The sequence below is a fragment of the Calidris pugnax genome, unplaced genomic scaffold (assembly GCF_001431845.1).
Source record: "Calidris pugnax isolate Ruff unplaced genomic scaffold, ASM143184v1 scaffold55, whole genome shotgun sequence".
Classification (NCBI taxonomy): domain Eukaryota; kingdom Metazoa; phylum Chordata; class Aves; order Charadriiformes; family Scolopacidae; genus Calidris; species Calidris pugnax.
The window spans coordinates 679,447-706,535 of record NW_015090832.1 but is presented as its reverse complement, the minus strand read 5'-3'; the positions used below and the strand labels follow the sequence as shown (position 1 = coordinate 706,535).

At 41.9% G+C, this 27,089-nt stretch overlaps 1 protein-coding gene across 1 annotated transcript in view; it reads left to right on the top strand.

Annotated features, from left to right (window-relative positions):
* TOP1 (topoisomerase (DNA) I) overlaps positions 1 to 27,089 on the top strand; it is a 67,382-nt gene that overhangs the window by 4,456 nt on the left and 35,837 nt on the right. Inside the window, exon 3 of the mRNA XM_014941263.1 lies at positions 25,540 to 25,642. Within this exon, the coding sequence (XP_014796749.1) occupies positions 25,540 to 25,642 (103 nt within the window). The remainder of the gene's footprint in view (positions 1 to 25,539; positions 25,643 to 27,089) is intronic.

The window sequence follows — 27,089 nt, the reverse complement described above, 5'->3', positions numbered from 1 at the left end:
ACAAACTGGCAGGTTTTTTTATGTTGGCCTGAGAGCTCATATGGCACCTCTGTATATGCCAGGGTGAAGATATGAAGGGGAGTGAGCAAGAGGGAAATTAAAGTGAAATAGCAAGAGTGTTGAACAGATGCCTTCCGAGTTAAGGAATTGCAGCACGCTTGGTGTTTTGCCTTAAATTCGTGGTTTGTGTATAATAGAGCTGTGTGCATCAAAGGTGGGGGTGATTTAAATGCTGAAAAACTGAAAAGCAACATAACAGAGATCCTAAAGAATTTTCAATGGTTGTGAAACAGTCTGTGGGAGACCAGATCTGCTCTTCCCTGGTGCTGTTCTGTTGGCGCCTTCTGGATGGGTGAGAGTTTCTTTGAAGGAGAGCAGGGCCACTTCTGACACAGGGCTCTGCGTACCTTCACGCTGCTGTTAGAGCCACTGTGCTAAACAAACTTGATGAAGTTAGGAGGCTTGAAAGTAAAACTCCTGTGCTCTATTGTCAGGGTGAAACTGTCTTTTAAGTTCCCTGGGAGCATGTCCTCACCGGCGCCTTTAAATGTCAAATGTTTGGCAAGGGATCCAAAATACAAAAGGTAGTTAACGGTATTTAGATGCAGATTGATATCTCCACTGAAAATTTCCTTTCCCTTTTTTTTTTTTTTTCTTTTTTTGTGATACACGGAGATGCAAATCCTGAAGAATGTAATTTGTTCCTTCCAACACAAGCCTTGAGTCACTCCCTGCCTTCCCTTCCAGACTGCAGTGCTGGGGGATGAGCTGCATTGTCAGCGCTGCCCACAGCCTCAGAACAATACCCGCCGGAGTTTTAAGTCTGAAACCACTTAAGCTTTTTTATTTTAGAAATATTTAACGTCAGACCCCCATCTCTGCAAAATTACTTAATTTTCTTTCTGCATTGATTTTCAATACCTTCACAGCAATCTATCATGGGGCTTGGGGAACGTGAAGCGTAGCTTTGCTGTAGGAATCTTCAGATTGTTACAAGTGAGGGTACTCCGAAGTAAATAGATAATTTCTGACACCTCTCAGAAATGTAAGGAAATGTATTGTTGATAAGCTGCTATTAAATAGCATGTGCTGCGAAGTTACTTGCATCTGTTTTCCCAGCATCGGCCTCAGAAGGGCTTTGCTAAAGACCTTGAGGTCTGTTGTGTTAATTGTTCTGACACATTCAGCATTCAGGTTAAAACTTAATGGGTGTCTTGTGGGAGTGGGGAGTTGAATGCATTTCTGTTAGCTGCAGCCAACTTTTGTTTTTGTTAAAACTCAGCAGAATTAACTAAATGTGCTGGAAGATGTGTTTCGGGGGTTAATGGCCTGTGCGCTTCCTACTTCTAGCAGATTTTCTTAAGATGTTTTTTTCTTTTACTACACTGTTAAACGATATCTGTTATTAACATGCTATCAGGGCTACTTTGTTTACTTTGTAAAACATGACAAAAATTTAACCAGGGGACCAGTATAAAAGTGTGGCTTTTTACATGGCTTCCCCTAAATTAGGCACTCGGCTCATAAAGATGATTGAACGCAAATTCAGATCTAATTTTATTTACAACTGTGACTTCGGATATTTGTCGGATAGTTCATTGAATTCCAACCTCCTGAGTTGCACTGTCAGCAGAAACTGCAATAATATGTAATTATAGCAAGTACTTAACATCTCATTGACTCAAATTCCTCTGTTAATGATTTCACTGGATTCCTGTTAAAGTAATACCTGCTGAAATAGCACAAGCCACTGCCCTATTAGAGAGAGGCTCTGGGTCAGATTCTTACTGGTGTTGTAAATTGCTGTAGTTCTGCTAAAATCTGATGGTGTATTTGCTTTTTTTTTTTTTGTTACTGCCCTGCAGGGATGGGCTTTAATGATACAGTAACTATTTAAGAAAAGAATAATTTAACATAGAAATCACTGCAGATTTTTTTTTTTCTTTGGCTTTTCAAGATGGGATAGTTTCTCTTTCAAGTTTGCTTGAGCTGGTTGTGCTAATATAATCTCTTATATCCTTTTAAGACATGCAGTCATTCAGAAATATTTATTGGCTTATTAAATTGAATTGCCTTTGCAGCCACTAGTTTTATAGGAACTGCCCCAAGTTTTATAGAAAACCTCACACTGAAACATGGGAGCAAATTACTATTTAGTGTTATGTATTCAGCTCCTGGCTGCAGTTTTGAAGGACTGTGTCTTAGGTTTGCGGATCTGAGAGAGGATATTTGTTGTAGAAAACAGTGTTTATCACCTTGCTTTTCTGGGGCTTTCATTTGACTGAGACAGCAGCGTATGGCAAATACCTCTGGCTGTAGCTTCTTCCTGCACGACTATCTGTTCTGAGCTGTTTAGCACTGTCAGCCTTTAAATATGTATCATCATTAGATATCAGAATGCTTCCTCCGGCTGGGAGAACAGGAGAAGGGTATGGACTTGCTGTAGTCTCAGCAGTGAGTTTGCTGCTGACCTGCTCTGCTGAAAGAACAGCTAGAAAATCAGTTTAAAACCCAGTTCTCAGCTGGAGTGGGATTATTCCCTTTAAACAGTGTTCCCAGTTACTGCTGTTCCTTACTCTGCTATTAACTGTGCTCTGGGGAGCTCCCACCGTGTGTGCCTCTGGTGGCTTCCACTGCCTGTCACTGGTTGAACACTGGAATTAATACAGTGTTGAAGTGCTGTTCTGGGCAGAGCAGAGAGTGCCTTCTCTACCACAGGCTCCTGATATTTTGCAGTTCAGCTGAACAAGTTGTAGTAGTGGTTTCCTGGTGTGTATGAGACTACAGTATTTTTAGCACAGCATTTGTTCAAAATGTCCTGGCTGACATAAATATTAAATAGTTCCAGTGGATTTAATCAGATTTATAGTTAGAAATGTTTTCATCTCGAATGCTTGCTTTTTAAACTAATGAGCAGAAGGAGTGAACTGCAGTAGTATCTTCTGGTGTCACAGTGAGAGCTAGGACATTTGGAAGGTGACATGAAAAGAAAGGGGAACTTAGATTTTTATTTTTGTCGCATGCAAGGTATAAAGAGCAGTAGAAAGTCGTTGTTGGATTTAGAAATATAAGCATACATGCATATTTTCAAGTTGAAATTTGGTTTCTAAATTTGACTTCTGTAGCTACTTAGCCAATGAACAAATGAGAGCTCCAGACTTAAGAATGGAAGTGGAGAGTGTGGAGCTGCAGTCGGGCTTCCTGAAACGTGTTCTTTTGTAACACCTACTTCACATCAATGGTTCTTGGGCTTCTTTGACACAAACGTAGGGGTTTGTTAAACCTCAATCTGTGTTGCAGTGTCATCAGGAGTGATGATAAGACATACAGTTTTGTACCAGTCCTTGCAATAAGCAATATTCTGGGAGATCCTCCAGCACAACAGGTGGAGATCAGACCTGATACTTTGGGGGAAGTGGGAGATCTTGGCAATTACTTTCCCTATTAGTAGCTAAGGATAGAGATGAGGTCCTGGAATGAGGAAAGATGAGTAGAAGGAGGTCAGCGGTTCAAATAAGGTTTGCCTCACAAATTTGCTAGTGTTATCACAAAGTTGTAGTGATGTTTTCTGTCATCTCGAGGTCTGTTTGTCTGCTGGAATAACATACTCCGCGTGAAAAAGAAGAAACGGGGAGACAGCTCTGGTGAATGCTGTGTCTGATACTGTTGCTTCACCCTGGGGAAGTTTCCCTTGTTTGTAGCTGTTACTTAAATCTCAACAGCTTCACTTGAACATGGTCGCAGTAGTAGTCAGCGTGGACAATTAACTTGTACTGACAGCTGCTGTGCCTTTTGAAACTGCCAGTTCCCAACGTGAAGGAGTCACAAGGACAAGAGAGCATGGAGCGTGCTTCGCTCCTGTCTTGGAAAGCTTTGGAGACGGGGGCTGGAAAATGTCTGAAATGCATATCTTGATGGGATGGGGGCAGTGCAGGCTCAAATATGGGAGGCGTAGCAGGAAAGTTAGCGTAGGTGCTTGTCATTCAGCATCAGCAGACAATACCTCATCAAGAAAAACAACCTGTGTCTCCACCTAAAGTACGTAAATCCCGTTTTAAGTTTGACGACTGGTAACTTCTGAAATTGGGATGATTGCAGGGTAAAGAGGGACAGCATCAGGCCATTGGGAAATTGTTTTATTATAAGGTTCCTGTCGATCTTAGTGCCAAAAGTTGCTTCCCACAAAGCTTCTGATCACTAGATCTTTTTGGGTTCCGTATCGATATTTTTGACGTGAATCTATTTGTTCATGTTCAGAAGCTTCCCATATGCTTTGTGCAGTTGTGAGCTGTGTGGGTGTGCATGTCTGTATTTTTATCTTATACCTTCGTCAGAGAAGGGGTTTTTTAGGGAATGTTATGAAGACAATGACTTCCTTCTCTAGCGGTATTGCAGACTGCTGAGCTTCATGGTGCCCACCGAAAGAGGAAGATGTTTCTCCTTCATAATTCTGCTCAACATAGATGGTTGCCTGCGAAAGACAGATGGGTGTTCATGGAATTCAGTGCTGTAGCAGAGTGATTCTGCAGTTGGCTGTATCTTTCCATGACTGAAGAGAGATTGATTTCTGCCTGAGGAAAGCTTGGAGTGTACTTGGAGCTTCACTAAAATATTTTGATCGATGTATGTAACTCATCTTTGGCTAGATCATATCTGTGTCCGTTAAAGACGTGCTCCATGGTGAAGAAATCCTAGCTAAATGCCTGTTACGTCGCATCAGCTGCACTCTACAGCTGACAGAGGCTCTTACAGACACATGGTATTTAGCAGATAGTACAACTTCATTTGGGGAAGCAAGACACAATTCTTTATGAAGGCATAGTTCTGATTCTCCAGAATCTTTTTCTCCCGTCATGCTATTTTTTTAAGTTATTTTCTGAAAAGACCCTAGTGGCTTTTACTACTTACTGCTTGTTTTGAAATCCTAATGATTCATTTGCACAGTCTTACTGATTTTTGCAGGAAGCATCTGAGACCTCAGTAGTAGAACGTTTTGTTGTATTAAGGAGTAAATAATAGGAACAAATGAAATATGAGGTCTTGTGTTCGGCGTGGATAAGACCTCGTACGGTTTGTCCTGTCTGAAACCCACTGGGCTAATGCATGAGCACTGTTTATCTGGCTGCTCTGGAATGAGTTTCACCAAATGCTTTGTGATTTCTCAAGTGTTTGGCTCATTCCATTACTCAGTGTGTACTGCACAGGATTGAAAGTTGCCTTGTTTCCATCCAAATGTCTGTCAGTTTGGTGCAGCTGGAAGATGTGTGCCAGTGTCTACATGGAATAATTTTAAGAATTTGTAGAAAGAATTTTTTTTAGACATTAAGCAGAGACGTGGCTTCGTGATAAAAAGTCAAGAAAATAATTAACAGGACTGGAGCAATATGGTATGTATGGAGCAAGTATGGACAGCTTTTTGATTTTTTTTTTTTCCCTGGCATTTGTCACTTCTCTGGTCTATTGCCTAACACTGCTTCTGACACGTGAGCATATGATCTTGTAAAGTGTTATCCAGGACCTTTTTTCTTCCTTTATTTGCCACTTTGCCTCTGCTCATCTTTTCAATTTGAATGACAACGTGTTAGCTTTTCCTTTGTATGTGATGTGGAATAGATGACCTGTGTTTTAGGGCCAGGGCAATGTGCTTTCATTGAACTGTTATTGATGGCAATGTATCACTGCTCAAGGCTTATATTCCATTATTTGAACAAGGGCCAGACTTCCAAAACAGCTGCTCGTCTTCCTCTGAGGTTGCAGTTTCTTGTTTTGGAGAGGTGGCCTAAAAAGACCTTTAAGGGGAGAGGCTGAGAGAAAAGTGGGCTCTTGCCTTCTGTGTTCTTTTTTTCCCTTTGAAATATGTGAAGTGTCTGTTGTAGATTTTTAAGTATCTGGAGATAGAGTTGAGAAACATGTAGTGGTCTTTTAACTGAAACGCAGAGATTTCTGGAGTGAGGGTAGCACAACTAAGGTTTCTGTTCTTGTGGTGTGTAAGCAGAGTTCTAGGAGGAGGAAAGTCCAGGTGGTGGCAGGGGACAGACACTCTGTGACATAGCTTGTGACATGAGCTGGTTTGGAGACCTGATATAACCAGGTAGGAGGGCTGTCTGCCTTCATCTGCTCTGCAGTGTACGCAAGTGGATGAAGTTTTTTGTCCTTAGGGAGATTAGTAGCTAAATAAACTGGCAATTCTTATTCCAGCTTCTGGTTTTGTGTGATGCTCTCTTGCCAGCTGTCATCTGTATGGCTTGGTGCTCTGGCCAGGTGTGTGAAGGTGAAGAGAGACTCTTCTGAAGCTGAAGGCAGGAAGCGCTGGGGAGGGACGTTGTTACACATACATGCTGTGCCTGGTCCTTTGTGCTATACATTGTTATCCTGTCCTAAGGCCATACTTGTCTAAATAGGCAACACAGTGGGAGAAGAGGGAGTACTGTGCTCTTCTCTGAGATGGAGAAACAAGAACAGAGTGGGAGCAATTTCTTCCAGCACAGGAATAGACATATAGCTGTCTGGCTGGGACTAAGATTCAGTTCTAACTTGGACTTTTGGGTTTGAGTTCTATTTCTCTCTGCAGCTGAAGACTAAGGTGGTGAGCAAAGAGCTGTACCCACCCCCCACCCAAAAAAACCCCAACCAAACTCCAAGCTTCTGCAGTTTTAGTATATGTTGTAATTTTTCTTAAATGCGGAACTCAGGAGCTAAAGTGTCTTTTTTTCTATGGGACGAAATTATTTCATAAATCCTGAAATGTTGCGTGCTGGGTTACGCAATTAGCGAAATAACTGGATTTACAGCAGAGAGATCAGTGGTTTCCTGGTCTGTATGTGAGGTTCCGGTATGAAGTACATCCCAGGTGAGTCTCTTGCACCATAAATGCCACCTTGGTGTGAGCGTCTCCTAACTGCGTCTTGAGCAATAGGAAGAGTGTATTATGTCTTCTGCCAGTTTGTGAATGTTAGTGAGTGTGTGAGTAAGGTCAATTATTGAAGAGATAAAACGGCTGGGATGGGCAGGTAGCAGTTTTAACTTGCCAGAGAAGGTACACTTAGGAGTTAGATGAGCCCTCTCTGCTTTAATCAAGCCTTTTGGGAGACTGGAAGCAGGAACTCTGTGGAGATCCGTGTGAGGGTATGATTCATTCAACACAAGCAGCATGTACAAAATGGAGGGATGGAATAGAACTGGTGACGTACTCTGAGGTTTGTGCTCTAGAGTTAACGACCACCAGATGGGGAATAAAAGGCTGCCTGCTCTTCTCTTGAGGACTGAGAATGTCATTGAGACTTAAAATGTGCTCTATCTGTTGTAACGATTCTTGCACACAGGAAACCCCTTTATGTGTGGATCAGAGTGAGCTTTCCTTACTGGTTTTTTCCCTTGACGCTCAGTTTTTAGCATTGCTTTTTGACTGAAGATCAGATTCCTTCAGTTCAGTAACAGTGCACCTCAGAGATAAGAGCAAAAAGTCTTGACTGCTTTCTGGCAGTAGAAAATGGTGCAAATTGTGTTCCAGTACACAGGTGTAAATTGCCAGGTCCAGAGGCAGTAGGTTCATGTGAGCACAAATATAATGCAAGAGATGAAGTCTGTAACAGCAGTGACCTCCATTCACTCCTGCAGCGTTGCCCAATCCTGTTACTGGTGTCATCTTGATCCGTCTTTTTAGTAAACAAACACTGGCACAAATCAGAGTCAGGATATCAGTGCTCTTAACTCCTGCAAGTTGTCGTCCTGGAGCTGTGTAGGTGTCTGGGTTACTTTGTCTTGCTCCAGCAGTTTGAAACATCGCTCCAGCTCTCCAGGATACCTTTGGATGTGAATATGGATAATCTGCTTTTTTCAAAAGCCTTTTTCACTTTTGCTTCTTACATCTTCCTGTGTTCTTCCTACTCCAAAATCAGGAAGCCTCTCAGAGGAGCTAGCATCTTGTCTGAGTCATAATATCATAGCTGTGCATGTCACCTGCACTTCATTTGGGAAGCATAAGCAAGCTGTCCTTGAAATACCTGTTTTTATGAGTAGGTACAGCCCTCTAATTTAAAATATGCTGCTCTCTGGAGTTTGGTAGCTGTCATAAACAATATTTTCTTTTATCATCAAGTGGGCTTATTCAGCATCACTCGTATCTAAAGGAAGAAGCTTCTTTCTAGGTTTTAGACTGTTCTAATCATCTAGATATAAAGAGGAAAGTACAGCTTGGCACTGGATGTTCTACATTTGGCTGCTTTAGTTGTCAGCATGTGGTCTTGGGAGAGCCTCGCACAGTGTAGATTTGTTTGTCCCAGTCTGTAGCTTGCCTTACAGTGGATGGAGGCTGCAGCTAGCAATAAGCTGGGTATCCCAATAATTTAATTCTTAAATTGAATCTTAGGCAAAAGACAGAAGCACTTAAATTGATGAGTCCATCGGTTTGTTGTTTCATAAATGAAGCTGTCATTCTTCAGCTTTTTCAAGCATTGCTTTCTGTGTCTAAGATGTTTGCCCCTTCCCTTCTGGCCAGCCCTGTTGTTGAGACTCTTGTCCAGTGATGCATAATCTTCTGTTTATGGTTTTGCTATCTGTCACTGTCCAAGCGTCAATTCATCTGTGTAAAGGAAAAAGTGAATTTATTGTTGAACCGTAGCCTGAGTTAAAATATTCTGTCTCTCTCTGTGTTCATGAGTAGGCCTCTTTTACAGCACTCGCCTGATATAATATTTGGCTCTTTCAGGAATCTGATAGGGTTGATTTTTAATTATTATTATTTTTTTCTCCAAAGCTGCTGATGCAGTCTTTGCACACCAACTGAATGTGGTCTGTGTGCAGTTCAGCAAACAGGTTGTGTTTTGTGTTGACAGCAGGGATGGCTAGTTCAGGAGCTGGGTTGGAACTCCCAGGAACCTATCTGTGCCTGGACTTCCCCCATAGCTCATCAGTGTACTGGTTAGAATGAGAAACAATCCTGATGCCCTGGCCACAATAGGATCATAGTATCATTTTGGTTGGAAGAGATCTTTAAGATCGTCAAGTCGCAACAGTTAACCCAGCACTGTCAAGTTATCACTAAGCCATGTCTCTCAACCCTACATCTACACATCTTTTAAATACCGCCTTTGATGGCAACTCAACCACTTCCCTGGGCAGCCTGTTCCAGTGCTTGATAACCCGGCCAGTGCCTCCAGGAGAAAGCTGTGGCAAACGGTGTCGAAGGCTTTACTGAAGTCCAGGTGGACAACATCCACAGCCTTTCCCTCATCCACTTAGCTTGTCACCTCGTCGTGGAAGGAGATCAGGTTTGTCAAGCAGGACCTGCCTTTTATAAACCCCTGCTCACTCTGCCTGATCACCTGGTTGTCCTGTACGTGCCACATAGGGCTGCTGAGAAATGATGGAAGGTGGCTTGATGAGCACTTCTGCCTCGGATAACCTCGGGTGAATCCCATCCTGCCCCATAGATTGTGTGCATCTAAGTGGTGTAGCAGCTTGTTAACCATTTCCCTTTGGATTATGGGGGGGTTAATTCTGTTCCCCATCCAGTTTGTTGTCCAGCTCAGGGGGCTGGGAACCCAGAAAACAACTGGTCTTACTATTAAAGACTGAGGCAAAGAAGACATTAAGTACCTCAGCCATTTCCAAAGGATCAGGAGATTTACTAAGTCTTTGTGCACTGAAGTTAAAGTGTGTATTTTTAAACGGATTCCTTTATAGAGGATGAAGCTGTAGAGCATTGTTTTGTGAAATACAGTCCCCTGTAGCTGTATTTCACAAGAACATGAAACATGCTCAAAACAGATGTGAGCCTCATTTATTAACGGCAGAATTAGTTTGTTTTTAATTTAAGTTCATGTGACTTTTCTCCCTTTTTGTAAATACCCCACCCATCCACCCAGGCACGGGAGCCTTCACGCTCTGACTCTAATCCAGACAAAGAAACCTTAAATCCCAAAGGGAGCTCATTAGCAGGTTGTTCAAGGAGTCCTTTTTGCATAACATCAGTGTGTTTGTGTTTTGGGAGGGCCATTGAGCTGGGGAAAGGAACACTTCTCAGTTTAGTTTGTGTAGAGAAGTCTTAGGGAAGAAGTCTACTGACTTGCACATGGAAAATATTTACTTTTTGAATGGTGCTGAAATAAATTGCCTTTTGATGTAATTTTTTAAATTTTTTTTTTCCCTAATCTGAGTTCTTATAGTTTCAGGGTTTTTTGTGAGTGTATTAACAGTTTAATCTCAGCAGAGCTCTGGAAGTAATCTTTGGTGATTAGCTCTATAGGAGAACAGAGTAAAAGCAGCCGTCACTTCAGGGCAATAATGAAAAAAAATTAAAAATAAATGTAGTATATGGACTCCAAACAAGTATAATGGTGATTTTTATCATTGTGGCTTCAGAGACTGGAAAGTGAAGTTTTCCACTAGTTTTCAGTTCAAACAAGATCTGTTATTCGGAAGGATTTTCTTCTAAGTATCCATAAAGCAAATTTGTGTCATTTTTAGGTTTTTCATAGGTCTTTTATTTCCATGTTCTGATGTTGGTGTCATTTGACCAGTTCTCCAGCCTGTCAGCTATTTCTTAAATCTTCGCTGTCTCCTCCCCATCACTGCCAGGTACTCATACAGTGTATTTATTATTAGGCAGTGTGGTTAGCACTTTATGTGATTTCCCAAATCCTGTGATCCAAACGGGTTTATTTATGTACAGAGTTAAATTCAGATCAAATCCCTTGAGGAGATTGGTACTCCAAAAAGGTGTCAGTACAGAAATATTGTTGCCAAGTAGCTTTGTACATCGAGAGTCAGAAGATGTTTCTTCCCTGTAGGTCACTACAATTTTCCTGTGTGCTTAATCAAGCTGGAATTAGTCTTGTGTGTCAGATGTGTGTGTAGTTCATAAAGCAACTTCTGATGCACTTAATGTCAAATCCAGCGTTTGTTCCATCAATAACTGCACACTTTAAATAGTATCAAAGTTAGATTTTTCTCAGAATATGCTGCTTGGTATTGGCAAATTGTCTCCCTGTTTTGCTTGTCTGTGGTTATTCCTTTCATTTAAAAATAAATAAATTGTATTTTCTGTATCAGGGTAGCTCTTACTGTACAGTGGTAGCAGACAGGATTCCAGTCAGTGACTGTTGGGGCAGAAAGTATCTTGTTTTCTGTTTTAATCTCAATGTAACTGGCACTTTAAAGTATCTTATTGCAAAAACCTACGTTTAACTGTTTTTCTGGTTGTAGATCCTTTCTTGAGCTGAGACTGCTGAGCTGTTTCACCTCTTAGAGATGTAAACAAATGTCCTTAGGAAATCGGATTGAATTTACATTGCCTCCAACAAATTTGGGGTATTTAGTAAACCTCACTAGAAGAGAAACATTAATGTTAACAAGCTGTTACTTAACTTTCAATTTTATTAGCTTCTTCCTCCAGGAGTGGTCCTGTCCCTGCAGCTTCTTAGTTTTGGAGATGGCATGTGGAGCTCAGTCTGTCGTGTCATTTGCTAATTTTCAGACTAGATTATTCATATTAATTTTATCTTATGGTGTTAGGGCTACTTGTCACTTATTTTTCCCACCTACAGGCTTTACTCAGTACTACCACAATCATTAATGAAAGCTTAAGGCTCTGGTTTCTCAGCATCAATGTTTTTTTTACATCTGATTGTATCAAGTAAAAGGTGATCACTGGTCGCAGTGGTGATCATAGGAAAAAGAGGAAGTTTTTTCTGGTCTGCTGGGGCCTGGAGTACAGGAAGTAAGATAATTGCTCGTTGTAAAACAGATCCAAGTTCAAAAATAAATTGGTGCACTTTAGAACTTGCAAAATAGCATAACTGAAATGCACGCAGACTGGGACCAGTTAAATGTATTAAGCTATTGGGGTTTTAGAAACCACTGGGGCTGCTGTGCAAATTCAGTAAATGTTTTTTTCCCGTTCATACGTCTCGTTCAAGGCAGCTGTGAGTTTTGCATAAGGTGGAATCTGAAAATATTGGCTGTGCTTTTAATTAAAGTCTGATTCCCATCCAAGGATGCAAGACATTGGTTTAAAAAAACCAAAACAACACAAAGCCAATCCAACAAAAAGCCTCAACAAACTGATAATGTGTGGAGCTTTTTTAACTGAAAAGGTTAGGAGTTTATTATGCATAATAAAGTAACCACAGCATATTATCCTGGATTAACAGGTTACATTTTATATTCAGGTATCTGTATCAGTGTGATTTAACAGTTGCCAGCTAGTGAGACCTGGCTCGGATTTAACAAAATAAACAGATTACAGGTGCATGAGATTAAAATCAATGATTAAAAGTAACATTTTGCGTCTGCTGATGTAAATGGAAGACTTCAGAGGAATTTGGTGCACTGTATATAGGAGCTGTACTGTCATTTAAGTACTGCAATCATAGCCTTATTTAAAACTCATTTTACAGCTAGTGTGACCCACACCGCTGTGGTGATGCTTCTTTCTCTGTCCTCTATCCCTTCCATTCAGAAGCCTCAGGAGTACAGTTGGAAGTGCAGAAATCTCAGCTGTCATTAAACATTTACCTTTTGCTTACTTGCTTGTGTATTTTAGCTGGAATCGGGTTTCTTCTTGTATGTTGATTGTGGCGATGTCCCCTTAAGGCAGGGGAATTGCATTCCCTTCTGTGTCTTGAGAGTGGGACTTGTGGCAAAGTTGACTCTGGTGATAAGATGCTTGGAGACAACCGTTGAAATTAGCCCACATGGGTGAGCGATCGCTTACCTCACCCGCAGAGGGAACAGAGGTGAAATCGGGCTGTATCCATCCAGTGCACACCTGTACTTGAAAGAAATGACTGTAGATAGGAGAAAAAACACCACCACAGCAGCTGGAATCAGTGAGGGAGTTGCTTCTACAGTGAGGAACCAGCTTCAGTGTGATAAAATATAAGTGCCTGGTCTTCTGAAACAAACTTGTAAGACTTTGGCCACGCTTTCTTCCATCAACTCGCCTTACTACACGTGATATTAAACAAGTAGTAGGAGAATCATCTGACTCCAGCACGTAGAACAGTGGTAATACATGGTGGAGATGATTTTAAGCTTATACCAACCACTTCTCTGTCTTATGGACTGAATCTATATTCTAATACTGAGGATTGTGGACTCCTTATGTTGTTCCTGAGGCTGCTGCCTCTTCAAGTCATACCTCCCTCCAGCAAGCAGGAGGCCAGCACTGGCCAAAACCGCATCGTGTTGTCAAGGGATGGTTAATAAAAGGCTTTGAACAAATGCCATTAGAGACTCTCCTCGGAGGAGGCTGAGCACAGCTTGTACTGCTCCCATGTGTATAAACTGTGTGTGATCCTGACTGCTGAAAGGAGGCTGGGCATTGGCTGCTGCAGGAGAAGCATTTCCATGCAGCTGCTTTTTTTTTTTTTAATATATATTCTGTAAAATTTTTGCTTGGGGGGAGCCCTTGTTGTGGGTCAAACACGCCAGCCCTGTCCTCGTGTGGTGTCGGTGTGAATACAGGCTTTGTGTGAGTTGTTGGTGAGATGTCTCTCCTGCGCTGAGGAAGTGTCAGGATTTCAGGGAGTCTTTACAAACTTCCTCTTTTTAGTGAATCCAAAAATGTTAGTGATTTACACAGCCAGCAAGTGAAAATGCTTTTCTGGTTGACATCATTGCAGTGTAATCATTCCTGACAACACAGCAGTTTTCGTGTTGGCTAGTGAAGTGCTTAGAACTGAAACTTCTTATGCCCCTAAATAATATCAATCTCTTTATTTTTTTTAATATAGCTGAAGTTTCAATTATCCTCTCTAAGGACTAGGGATTATCATTGTTTCCCTCTATTTTCTCCCGATTCACCTGTCTTGAAAGTTTGCATGCAGTAAGCAGATGTTGAATTCGTATCACAAATTGTGTTGTTCTCACCTTTCTAATGATGGTATAAAGAGCAGTTGGAGGCGGAAAAACCTTCTGGTGGGGGCACTGACTCAGTCTAGGGATGGAGTACGGTACACGGAGTTCTCTGCCTGCCGTGTGAATTTGTCACAGATTGCACCAAAAGATTTTCTTTGCTCTTGACCCAGTCTGCTGAAGGAATTCTCAAAGCTGTTCCCCGGGCAGATTCTTTGTCAAAAATCTGCAGAAGATGATTCAGCCCCAGCTACCTGTGAGGGCGATGCAGGCGGGAGCAGGCGCTGCACTCCTCGATTAAGGTTTAGGCTCAATTCCTATTTCACAGTTGAGCATAAATTGGGCTTCTCCGGGCTGTGAAGCAGCCACAGAGGAAACGTGTCTGTGGTGCCAACTGCGCTGGGTGGCTGAGCAGCACTGAGTGTTTCCTTCGTGAGGGGGGATTGCTGAGGAGCAACGTGTTGTCCCACAAATTCTGCAGCCCAAATTGCCAACCAAGAACTCCTTCAGGGAAAGGATTCCTGCAAACCAGGAGAATGAGGGTGAAGTGAACCATTTTGCTCTAGACGGTGCTGAAGTGAAGTGAGGGATAGGTTATCTCCAGTAGTCCCTGATAGCTCAGAGGTCTAAACACGGCTGGAGATGGTGCAATTGCCTGTCTGTAGTAAACCCTTTGGAGAAGCAGGGCAGAAGGCGAGCAGGGGCGGGAGCTCCTCTGGTTCTGCTCCTGAGTGTCTCCCCAGTGACCCTGGGCACCTCTTTTTGTCTCCGGTGGGGCGCCTCCATCCCTCCCTTTGTCTCTTCCCGGGAGAAGATTGTGTGTGACAGCACCGCGTGACGGTTTCTCTGCTAAGCCTTGGATCTGTGCTAAAGGTTTGTTGCTTTCTAACTCTGAAAATGGGATTAGTCTCCCTTGCATTATCTACTTGAATGCCCGTAAATGTCACCTTCTTTCATAATTTTAAACAAGGTTTGCGCTCCTGGATGCTAGACTGGTTTGGGAACAATTGTCCAGGCTTTCTCAGCGAGTCGGTCCTTCCTGCTGTGCCGGTGATGTTAACTGCATCTCACACAATGGGGAGGAAACGGGTGTGAATTTGGAAAAGCCTGAGATTAGATGCTCTAGTAAAAATTGTTTGGTGTTAGTGGATCTAAAAGCAATCCGCAGGAAACCTGCCCTTAAATACTTTTTAAATGCAATTTCTTTTCCTTCCTGAGCTGAGTGGTGACAAGTGTTCCCTCTCAGCAAGATTCTCCTTATATATCCAAGTCCTCCAGGGTCTTAGTTCTGTATATATGTTGTTCCCTCTCAGCAAGATTCTCCTTATATACCCGAGTCCTCCAGGGTCTTAGTCCTGTATATATGTGTGTTAGCTAATTGGAATACAGATTTATTTGCAATGAATGTAAGGCTTTTGAAACGAGAAAGGTAATGAAGCTTGAGCTTGTGGCCATCTCTTGTTGGCTCTTCCCTTTAGCATTTTGGGTCTGGTTGTGATACCCAGATACAGACAGAATTGGCTTTAAAAAGGGTCATTGCCTGCTACAGTTGCCAAGATTTCCACTTTTCTATCTGTTCGGATACCTTATAAACATGCACATACTTCCACCCAGGCTTTATTTCTCGACTGTCCTGGAGCTTTCCTGAACCCCACAGTGCTCACCGCGTGGATTTTTCCCTAGATCCTGCTCTCAGCTGCATCCTGGCCTCCTGATGTGCAGAGATGTGACAGGCCACAGCTTTTGAAACTTAGGGCAAAAGCATATCTTCAGTTTTACGGCTTCTTTAAATATGTACATGCAGTGCATAACTTTGTTTATTCATGTGGGTGTAGACTCATAAAGCAACAGGAGAAAATTGCTGCAACTATTTCTACCCTAGTAAGGGAAGAGTGTTAATATGCAGAGTATTCACATTCTGAATGGAGGAGGCAATGGAAATTGAGGACTTCTACTCACAAAAGAGTGTAGCCTTATAAGAATAAATATCATTAGGGACAAGAACGAGGTTGCTCTTATCTTATTTCCTTAAGAGATGATTTTGAACTTTCCTCTCTACCAAGCCAGCACAACAGCCTTTTAAGCTGTTTGCTGATGCTGGTCATTTCCCTGAAGCTTTAACTTGCTGTTCTGTTTTGTTCTGCTTTGTTAGTGGAAACATACTAATGCGTTTCAGTCTCTAACTTTTATTTATACAATTACAGGAGAATGTTTTACATCTTGGGAATCCCTGGAAACACATGTTTCTGTTCACATTTAACTTTTTTGTTTTTTGAATGCAAATAATGGATTGAAACTTCATTGTTGCCTCTCGGTTGGGAGCCCTTTGGCATGTGTAAGAAGCAGCTATTAATTTAGCCTTTCTGTAGTGATCAAACATGTATTTTCATGCTTTATAAGGCTTCCTCAGCCTTGTCCTTTGTCGAGTGTCGTCTACTGCAATTCTACTTGCAGTGATTTTATGCATTTGTTACACAGCCACTGAGATTTGCTGTGGAATAGGCTTATGTGAACATGCCACCTCTCTCCCAAGAGGCCATGTGAAAGGCACTGACAGGTCATTAACCTGCTGCTGCTGTCTACACCCTTAGCTGTTTTGCTGCAAACTGCTTGCAGTGTAGCAGATTCTTAAGGTCAGCTTCCCTTTACACCACGTAGCTATCTCACTTAATTACCCACAGAGCATCAGGTACCTCCCCAACAGATGAAAAAAAATGATTCTTAAGGTCAGCTTCCCTTTACACCACATAGCTATCTCATTTAATTACCCACAGAGCATTAGGTACCTTCCCAACAGGTGAAAAAAACTGTCTACACCCTTAGCTGTTTTGCTGCAAAATGCTTGCAGTGTAGCAGATTCTTAAGGTCAGCTTCCCTTTACACCACGTAGCTATCTCACTTAATTACCCACAGAGCATCAGGTACCTCCCCAACAGATGAAAAAAAATATGAGGTGCTCAGAAAATAAGCACTTAATCCAGGGTGGCTGAACAAAAATTGGAAGGGCTCAAAACGTGCACTAAAGAGTGTCTGACCTTCTCTTTACAGGCTCTTGCAGCACATCTTGCTTTACCTGCCCAGCTTCTGCAGGTTGGTTTAGACTGATGAAATGCCAGCAATGACATTTGCTTCAGTTTAACTTCATGTCCCAGAGGCTTCAGTCACACACAGTAGGAGAGGTTTTTGTCTGGCCTCCTTAACCTATCCATGATAAGCTTTTCAAGTTGGGGAGGGATAAATGAGTGTGCAGCTCTGCTTGCAGGGTTGATCCTCTGCCTGTCGCGCTCTTGCTTAGCAGATGTGTCATGTTGTTTACCTCTCTTCCTTAAATTGAAGTTGCCCCAGGGTTTTGGTGGAGCAGAAGGTGCATGCTTCTTGTTTTGCAAACTCTGTGTTTTTAAAAAGCTGTGTAAGATCTTTACCTGCTTAATAAAACTTCGCTGGAGAGTAAATGTAACTTCTCATAATTTGGTAGGAGCTATTGTAAAGGACAGAGAATGGCTTGGGACAATTCTTTATCTGTCTATATATATTTTTCCATTAAAATTCATCACCAAGTCATTCCACAGGTTTCTTCCTTTCCCTCTGTTCAACAGCAGGGAATACAGGGCCTTAAAATGACAAGACTAATGAAGAATGTAGTAACTAAGGGGTCTGTCTTGTTCTGGAGCCAAGTTTTCCAGCGCAGTCCTTTTAAGGAAAAAGACATAATATCTGTCCATCCCTGTAGTATCTCTTGCCTGAAGTAACTGCTGAAGTGCGGAGAGGGGTTGCAAGGTCATTGGTTTTACTCTATTTCTACCAAAAGTACTAAGTTTTCAGGCTTTGGCAGAATTGGATGCCCCGTGGTCAGTTCTGGCTCAGCCCAGAAGGACTTTTGTCTTGGAGTAACTATAGCCTGGAAAATGGGTTGACTCAAATCTATTCAGTGATGATATATTTCTTCATTTGAACCCTTAGAAAAAGGAAGAATGCACTCTGGTGGAGTCTTACTCTTAGTAATAAAGTTCCTGCTTTAGAAAGGATAAACTGTTTGGCTTTTCTGCTGTGCTTTTGCAGGCTCCCTTTTCATGAAAACTTTCACATACTGTTTTTCTATTTCTTCCCTTATATGATTAGAAAATGAATGACTGAGGATCTAAGCTTTGCAACCAAGAGCTGCTCTGTGTGTTCTTGTGCTTAATAAAAATTAATTCAGTTGTTTTGCAGCGAATGATAAAACTCAGATTTTAATCTCATTTGTGGAGGGAAATGGTGAGCACTGTGGTGTCAGCCTCCTTGAACTGGTGCATCAGACCAAGTGATGCACCTGAAGTGAAGTAAGTTTTTGATGTGAAGTAAAACTGTGATGGCACAGTAATTGTACTTAATTTGAATTTGATTTCAAGGATTTAGAAGTAGCTTTCCGTAGCAGTGTTGATTGTGGAGATGTCTTGCCTTGCATGTGAAGCTGCTTTTGAAAGGTGTGTCTGTGCTGTTAATACGTGCCATTAAGGCACTCTGAATGAGGAAGCAGAAGCCTTGTTTCAGTATCGTTGTAGTTGCTTTCCTTTGTTGACACTGAAAACCTGGGACCTGCTTCTTTTATTTCATGTTTGGGTTACTGGGGACTCAAATTGTGGTCTCAGTGTTTCAGTCACTCTCATTTCAGGATTCCAAATGATTTGCAGTCAGCTGTTGGAGAAATAAAACAGCACAGCAAACAGACCTGCAGTACCTTTCCAGGGTAAATGTTTTATGTGTATTCTATAGTTGTGTAAATAGGGCCATTAGGCCAGTAAATGACATATCCAGTTTCACATAGGAAGTTTATTTTAGATTATGGTTTTCTGCTCCAGAGCATCATCCACAATGCCATCATCTCTCTCTGAACATGCCTTCTGGGTATGTTTTTCTGCTTTTGACACTTCTAGCTGCGTATAGATGTTTTCCAGTTTCTGTGTCTTTCATACCTATAGTTCTTTTTTTTTTCAGTCTGCCCTGATTCATTGGGAAAGATGTTGTATCTGATACCTAGATGCTGTTCTGTTTTCAGTCCAGCAGCTTTTTGTCCCCTTTTTTTTGGGCTCCAGTAATGGCAATCCATTTAAACAAACTCTGGAAACGCTGTGTAATCAATTACTGGAACACCCTCATCGTGCTGTGACTTCCTCCAACTGGAATACAAATATTTTAGAAAAGTTTTAACCTCATCCAGACCAATTAGGTGGGATTGTTGTACATGCCTTTAAAATTGTTAAAACATGTAAACTCAGAGGACTGGTCTAAAGTCATAACCTGCCTACCAGTGAGGATCCTGGTCCCCTGTGCCCCAGACCGTGCTGCTTTCTCCATATGGTTGCTTTTCTGAGCCATATGGAGTTTGCAAATGGGCTTTTTCATCCCTGCACAGTGGTTGCTTTCTCAGGTGAACGATTTATAAATTGACCAGAACCTCCCAGAGCAACCTTTACGTGTGGGATTAGCATTGTGTGTTCAGGTAATCTGCTAACCCTGCACTTACTGGTGTTAAAGATCTTGGATAATGACTAAATGCTACACTCTCTCGACTTGCTGATATAATCTGTACATTTTGATCAGATGCCTAAGGCAAAAGTACATGTTCTGTGCCAGGAATAAGAGCATTTTAGACACCTGCAACTGCATTCACGTTTGAACATTCGTAGCCCTTCTTGCCATTATTTTGGCAGCTGAACTTTAATAATTTTAATAGTAGTCTTTTTATAGCCAACATGAAAGTAATTAAAACTCTAAAAGTAATACAGTTTGGCAAAATAAATGGTAACAAATGATAAAACCTGAGTAACTTGAAAGTTACTTTTTTTCTGATCATCTGCAGTTTTTAGATTCCTACTATTGAAGAGAGCTAGGGCGGGGAGAAAAAGAAGTAAAATTGTTTCATTTAGGTCATACAGAGTCTTTTTGCTTTGCTTAGTTTTCCATCGCTACAGGTGAGAAGAAAATCAGCATAAATAGTGAAAAGGCTGCAGATGTGGAGTTAATGGTTTAACATGGAGGTGGTGGTTCAGCTGCAAAGGGACCATTCCTCAAGTGACAAACGCTCATGAGAAGTATTTGGACTTGACCAGCTTTTGAACCTAAGTCAGTGTTACTGAATTACCTCCCTTTCAGCTGCATAAATTAGCAGTGGAACTGGAGAAGTCTTTTTTTAAGACTTTATTCCCCTTTCCAGAGGATAGGCTGACAGGACCCTGCTGGTTTCATCACACGTGTCCTCCATGCTGGTAAGAAAGGGCTTCTTGCTCGTACTTCAGGTTCGGGATGGCTGAATGTACTGATAAGAGAGCACACCATACTCCTACACACCAGTGATGCTGAATGGTCTTGAGAGCTTGTACGCTTCTCTTGTAGCAAATAACTAATATTGAGGCACTGGACTTTAACGGGGGCAGAAATCTCAGCCACTCATCTGAAGCAGAAGTGTCACTGGTGTAACAAGAAGTTAAAAATGGTGGGTTTTTTACTGGATTTTTGATGCTGTGTCTTCAGATTTGGGCACAGATTTCAATTAAGTAAGCTTAAATCACCTTTCAGGACATCAGTGTAAAGAAGCGTTGAGATGAGACTTCAAACGGATGGAATAGGAGCACACACACCAGTTGAGGTGTTTCTAGGCTCTCTAATGAGAGGAAAAGCAATTGGGGTGTTGCTGGAACCAGAAGGAAAACACAAAAAGTCCTTATCCCCAGAACCTGGTAAAACATTTCAAAAGAACAAAGGCAGCTGGCACAAACCTTTCTGTAAGCAGGTTAATGAGGTATTCAAATTGCGCCCACAAAAACTTGAAAGAAGGTGAACAAAAAGACAGCAAATAGGGAAGGCTAATAGATTTATCTGGAAGAGCTACTGTTAACCAGAAATTGGGGTTACCAGGTGTCAATTTGCCAGCTATCTCGCTTAATGTAGGAGAAATGAGAAGGACCAGATTGTTGCTCACATCTTTCTTCCTCAGTTCTTTTTTTAAAAAAAAAAAAAAAAAAGAGATTCTAATGCAAAATGATGAAAACAGGATAAAATGGAGGTAGGATAAAAGTGAGCGGGATAAAATGGCATCCAGAGTGTTCTGTGTCATGTGCCAGCGATATGCTCCCAAATGATATTGATGGATTTGCTGACTGGGCATACAAGAACTTATGCCCCTCTCTGTGACTTGAGGGTTTTATTAGAAAAGTTGCTGTCAAAACTGAAACATTGCTGTGGGAAGTAGGCCTGCTTCCCTTGATTGTGCTACGAAAGTAATCTTTCTGCGGAGGGGTGGGGTGCGGAGAAGGGTGTTCGGAATTGTTTCAAAAGCAAATGAATTTGTGTCATGAATTGCAACGGTATAGTCCCACATAATTGTTTTGTCACCAGCCTAATTGGTTAATGCAGGGGTCGTTCTCGTTATGAAGAGAGGCTGCTCGCCTTCGCTCTCCGTTGCCATCCTGCCTCTCCAGGTGGCTACTGCCTGCTGCAGGAGGGCTCTCTTTGACTCCATGGCTGTTCTTGTCATGCTGTAGTTAGAGATGCCTAACCTTTTACAGCTCTGTTCCTGGAGAAAGAGTAAAACTGTACTGTTCCAGTAGTCCGTATATACAAGTATTGCAAATAGGGTTATGACTCAGCCTTTCCCCAGAGACTTCACGGTGGAGCGAAGGCGGGGGGTGGGGGGGGGAGCAAAAGAGAGCCACAGAGCAAAAGTGCTTAGAATTTCCCATCTTTAAATCAGGCGTCCTTGTAATTAAACAGAGTTGAGAGATGAATCAACATACAAAAATGCAGAGCTGCTCGTGATTGTTGGAGGTACGGGGGGAATGGCAGGAATAGTACAGGGACTGCAGTAATCTTTTGGAGACGTACCAGGCTCAGCATTAACAGACAGAGACCCAGTGCCAGAGACATCAAGCTTTCAAGAACAGAGGAGATGCCAAAAGCTCTGTTTGGGTTAGAGGATACTGAAGGGAGAGCCTTAGGGGGAATGGATCCTTGCCCAGTGAGTGTAACCCCTGTCCCTGCTGTAACCTTGATGCTGGAGAGAGACTTTTCAATTTTAAATATCACACGAGCTTTCTGGGGTTTGAACTTTGCTCACAGTGGAGAGTGGATTTTGCTAATGCTCTTGGAGAAGGAAAAGTATTTATCTCCTTGTTTAGCGTTAAACGGAGCAGACATACTTAATGGAAGGCATAAAAAGCAGGAAACAAATCTAAATGTGATAATGCCTGACCTCATTCTGGACCTAGTCAACTGCTCATCAGCTGCAAGCTGGGAGAGACTTACTGGAGGCTGAAAGGTTCTTCTAGGAATCCATATGCTAAATATATCAAAAAAGTTATATTACAGCCAGGAACACTTCTGCTGATCACTTCTGTGTTGATGAGGTTTGGTGCAAGGCAGCCCACTGTGTCTTGTTTTGTCCCCAATTCAGTCATCTGTTGCCTGTGGAATTCAGTTGGAGGTGATGCTTTATTGGTTTCTGAGAAGTGAGTATACAAACTGGAGTGGAATAGCTAAATTTGTTTCATGTCAAGCCACCCAATAACCATCAACTTGGACTCCTGGATAAAGCTAGTCTGGAACAAAGCACTTCTTGTGTGATACGCCAAAAAAAGAATTCTGTCCTTTTTAATGACCCAGTCTGCTGAACTTCATCCAGCTCCACCCTAAGAAAAAAAAAAAAGACCAAGAGTTTGAATGCCTTCTGAGGACACACATGTCTGCTTAAGACTATTTAATAAACTCTTTTGAAGTTCTTCGTTCTTAACCTACCTCGTGGTATTGTGTCGGGAAGCAACACTGTTGAGTCTGAACAATAGGCAAATAGTCCAGAATAATTGAATTCTTGGGAGAAGTGTCAGGGAGGTGTACACTTACCTCCACACAGGTACTGAATTGACAGTGTTCAAGTACTTACCCAGTGCTTGCCTTAACCCCTGGCTGTGCTCGGGTGGAAGCTCTGCTCTCGCTTTTCCCCTTCTGCTTTCAAGACCATGGGCACCACCTCCTGTTCCCAGCCCCTTTGGGCTGCCTTTTAGCCCTAAAACCTCTATGAACCACCTTCCTGCCAGAAGTCCTTTGGTAGGCAGCAAAGGAAAGCTGAGTGGTGTGACCAATACTGGCAAGCAGAGCTTATTGAACTGGTCAGACACCTTTTTTTTTTCTGCTGGACGGGGCTTTAATTCTGGTCAGACACCTTTTTTTTTTCTGCTGGATGGGTCTGAAAAAACCAAATCATTGCAAGCAGCGCAGAGGATTGAGGAAATAGATGTCTGACTCCAGCATTTCCAGGGTATAGTCCTGGAACTACTTTTCAAGAGTAAATATTAATTTCAACTGGAAAGCGTGAGTCAGCTGGAAGGGAATCTAGTGATGAAGGTAAACGACTGTTCTGTTTTGCCCTTTTTTTGTGAAAAATAATCTTGTGGTTCTAAGCTCTAAAGAGAATAGAACTGAGCTCAGTTGCACATGTTTTTCCGTCGATCGGTTGGTAGAAAAAAAAAAAGTATGTGGGTATGTGCCTCCTTCAAAAGTGACTGTTATAAAATGAGTGTACATAGTTCTATGTATAGCATCATGATGGTTTTTCTAGCAATTTACTTATTCATCAAGTGTAAATAGGTGCCTGTTCACTTCAGCCGGTGCTTTAGGAATCAGTGAGTGAACTCTCTGTGGAATAAAACCCAGGCAGTTTGCAAACAGCCTGAGCTTCCAGCTCCTGGCTAAACTGAGGAATCGTAAGTGTGAAATGTGCTGCGAAAACATTTTTGCCAGTGAAATGTGTGTTGTCCTGGTGGGAAGAAGGGTTCTGAGAAATTGCTTCTTGGCAGTTCAGAGTGTAGGTGGCTGGTCCCCACGCAGTTTGCCGGAGATGCCTGCTGTGAAATAGATTTCGCTGTTTAGGTACTTGAAAACTCTTTAGGTGTTTTATGCTGTAACACCAAATGTTCCACATAACCTGCCACGTGCCTGTATATCAAAATATAGAAAACTAAATCTTGTGCTTTAAATGTACATAGTGCATACATACACCAAAGCACTAAGCAAATGTCGCCGCGTTCAGGAGGATCAAGGAAGGATGTAGAAGGCAAGCTGGAGGCTTCAACAGCAGTGTTCATATCTTGTTCTGTGTTGTATTACTGCAGGTGTCTGAAAACAATAGCTGAAGTTACAGAATGCAAAAGATTAAAGTCATATTCTGGGGAAATGTGACCGTGGATATGTTTCCACTAAAACCAGTTGAATGTTTTGAGGTTATAAGAGCTGGTTAAGGAGAAGAATGAATTTGTGGTGAAAGAGTTGGAGTCAGGAGGCTGAGGCTTGTTCCTGGGGCTGTAATGTGTTTCCTGTGTGACTGAAAGTCACAAAAACCTTGTCTTGTAGTTTCCTATTCTTAGTGCAGGGCCAGTAGCCTTTTTAGAGACTACTATTACTTTATAATTAATTAAGCATTAATACCTTACATCCAAGATCTCTGGTGGAAATTCTGGTGCTGTGATCTGAAAACAGTTGCCAAAGTCGGCACAGCCTTTTAAGTATCCTGAGAAGGTTGCTTAATTTGGGTTGCATGTTTGAAAACAAACAAACAAACAAAAACCCAAACCACCCAACCCTGGGGGGAGTCTTTGGACATGCACACACACATCACAGTGACCTTGACTGTAAATGATAGTGCCTTTTGAGGTGCTAGTTCAGCCTCAGATCCTCTTGATCTACTTATAAAGATCATTTAAGGACCTAAAGATGCTTGTAAATGAGTTTATTTACAGTTCAATTGTGTTTCTCATTTTCTGTGCTGGATCTAGTTCCTTGGTGCTTTAAAGGACTTTACTGTACAGTACAGTTGTCACTGAGGGTGGGAAATGTCACTCAGAGTAGAAATTGATACCAATAAAATTGCTGTGTTCATGTAGATTTACTTGAGTGCCATCTCCCGTTTCTGACCTGTCACTTAATTTGGCTGGTCCTAACCTGTGTAGGTGGGCTCCCACCAGCACATACTCGTTACAGCTGTCACCTTGGATTTTCTTGGTGGGGCTGTGATCGGAGGGAGGTAAGTGTCTCCTGCAGAAGAGGAGTGTGAGGAGAGAATTCCTAGCCTCCTTTCCCCTTTTCTTTCCCTCTCTTCTCATTGCTCCCCCTTTCCTTTGCTTTGTGCCTGTCATGCCAAGTACTGCTGGGGATGAGATTTAAGATTTTAATTCGGGGTGGGGGCTGTATTGTCTAGACTAGATACCTGTGGAAGTAGTGGTTTAAAATCTAGAATTCAGCAAGCCTAACATTTCAGCTTTATGCACCATTCCTGTATCCTTATAATCTATTTGACATGAAATACTTCGAGGCGTAGGAAGCTGAGTTTCCCATCTGCCAAGTAAGATTGAACTTGCTGTAGTCGTACTCACCTATTTAATAAGAAGGGTCTGTAAAGCATTTAAAGGTCATTGAGCTAAAGACCATATAAATGCAGCCGTTGCCAAGATGAATTAACTTGTGCTGCAGGAACAATGAATCCACTTAGGGCCTCTGAAACTAAAATTTTTTTGTTACAAATTTTGAATCTCAAAAAATGCTGGTATGGGGTGGGGAAGGTTTCAGAGGTTTATGAGGGAGGCGTGAAGTTTTCTCCCAACTTCATTTCTTAATTTTTTTTTATTTTTTTTTATTTTTTTGCCTCTCTGCTTGCAGATTCTCACAAACACAAAGACAAACACAAAGACCGAGAACACCGGCACAAAGAGCACAAGAAGGACAAGGAAAAAGACCGGGAAAAGTCCAAGCACAGTAATAGGTGAGGAAAAAGTCGATGAAGTCCTCCTAGGCTAAAACAGCATTACACATTCAGTCTTGCAAGAGTCACTCTATCAATATATGAGGATGGAATTGCTACATTTTGAGTGTGGTATATATGAGTGTAGGTGCTTTAAGCCTAATTTCTGCCATTGCATGCATTTCCCTATGGGTTGCTGAAGCTCAGTATCTTGCAAATGGGAGCCAATGCTTACGTATAAAAGATTATTGTAGCTTAGTGTTGAAGGCATTGAAAACTAGTTTAACTCCACCTTCGTGAAGATGGATCGGTTTTGTTCATAGTCTTGTTTTATGTGTGGTTCCATTTGTTTGTCAGAAATGTGAAGCTCTTTTGAGTGTTGCTGTAAACTCCACTGTTGTAGCATAGATGAACCTGATGTGATTACTAAACCTCCTCATAATTAGAAGTGTCTGGAAAGCTGGTCCCTGGAACGATGATGTCCTTGGCCTGCTACCATAATGGCTGTATGTCCTGACTCTGAGGCAGTGTTCTGAACTTCTGCTGGGTTAGATGATGAATTTGAAACCACTGCGTGCTGTTTTGTCTGATGTGATTGATACACTACCCTGCCACTATATGAGGAAGGTGTTTCATGCCAGTCACCTCCCATACCATCCATGCTGAACATAAACACTTATTTACTCTGTGATGACCTGTAGCTCTTGAGGTGGTGGTGAATTCCACGCTGCAGTTAATAGCATCCCCTGCAAGAACCAGGATGTGCAGGTTTGTCCATGGGGATTTGGTGTGATGGAGCACAGGGCAAGTACATCACACCCAGGATGTTACTCAGAAGAGCTTTCCTAGTTGTAATTCCTGACGTAGCAGAGCCACAGAGCCTACATTGACAATGAAACTTGCCAAAATACAGTCCCTGGAGGGTAAGTTTCTGTTGCGACATTTGGTGAATAGCAGATAGTGTTTATGCTGTGGCCAAGCAAGTGTTATTAACTAATTGCTGTGCAGCTGTGATAACACAATCTAAAAATGAATAAAAAAGCTTGTGTTAGCAATCATTTCTATTAAAAAGAAGCCTGGAAAGAAGGAAAGAGTCTGTGTTGAGCAGTGGGTTTGTTTTATTGGGGTCGTGCTTTGTTTGCGTTTTCTGTGACCTTTTGAGAAGTTACACAACCTTACTGTTCCATAATATGTTTCTTCTTTTTTCTTGAGAGTAAAGGGTTGACAGCAGGGGGAAAAAATCTAGGCTAAATAACTTGCAGCATTTACTGGCTTCCACAGCAAAGATGAAAAGCTTCAGACACATTATTTGCACTCCTCTTTGCTCATATATCTATATTGCCATGACTTCTGATTTTCACTTTTCTGATCTTGAAGCATGCACCCCAAAATTGACTGTCTCACATTTCCACGTGTTCATTTCTTCACTTGAAAAACCATTCTCCTGCAATCTTAGCAAAGTACATCC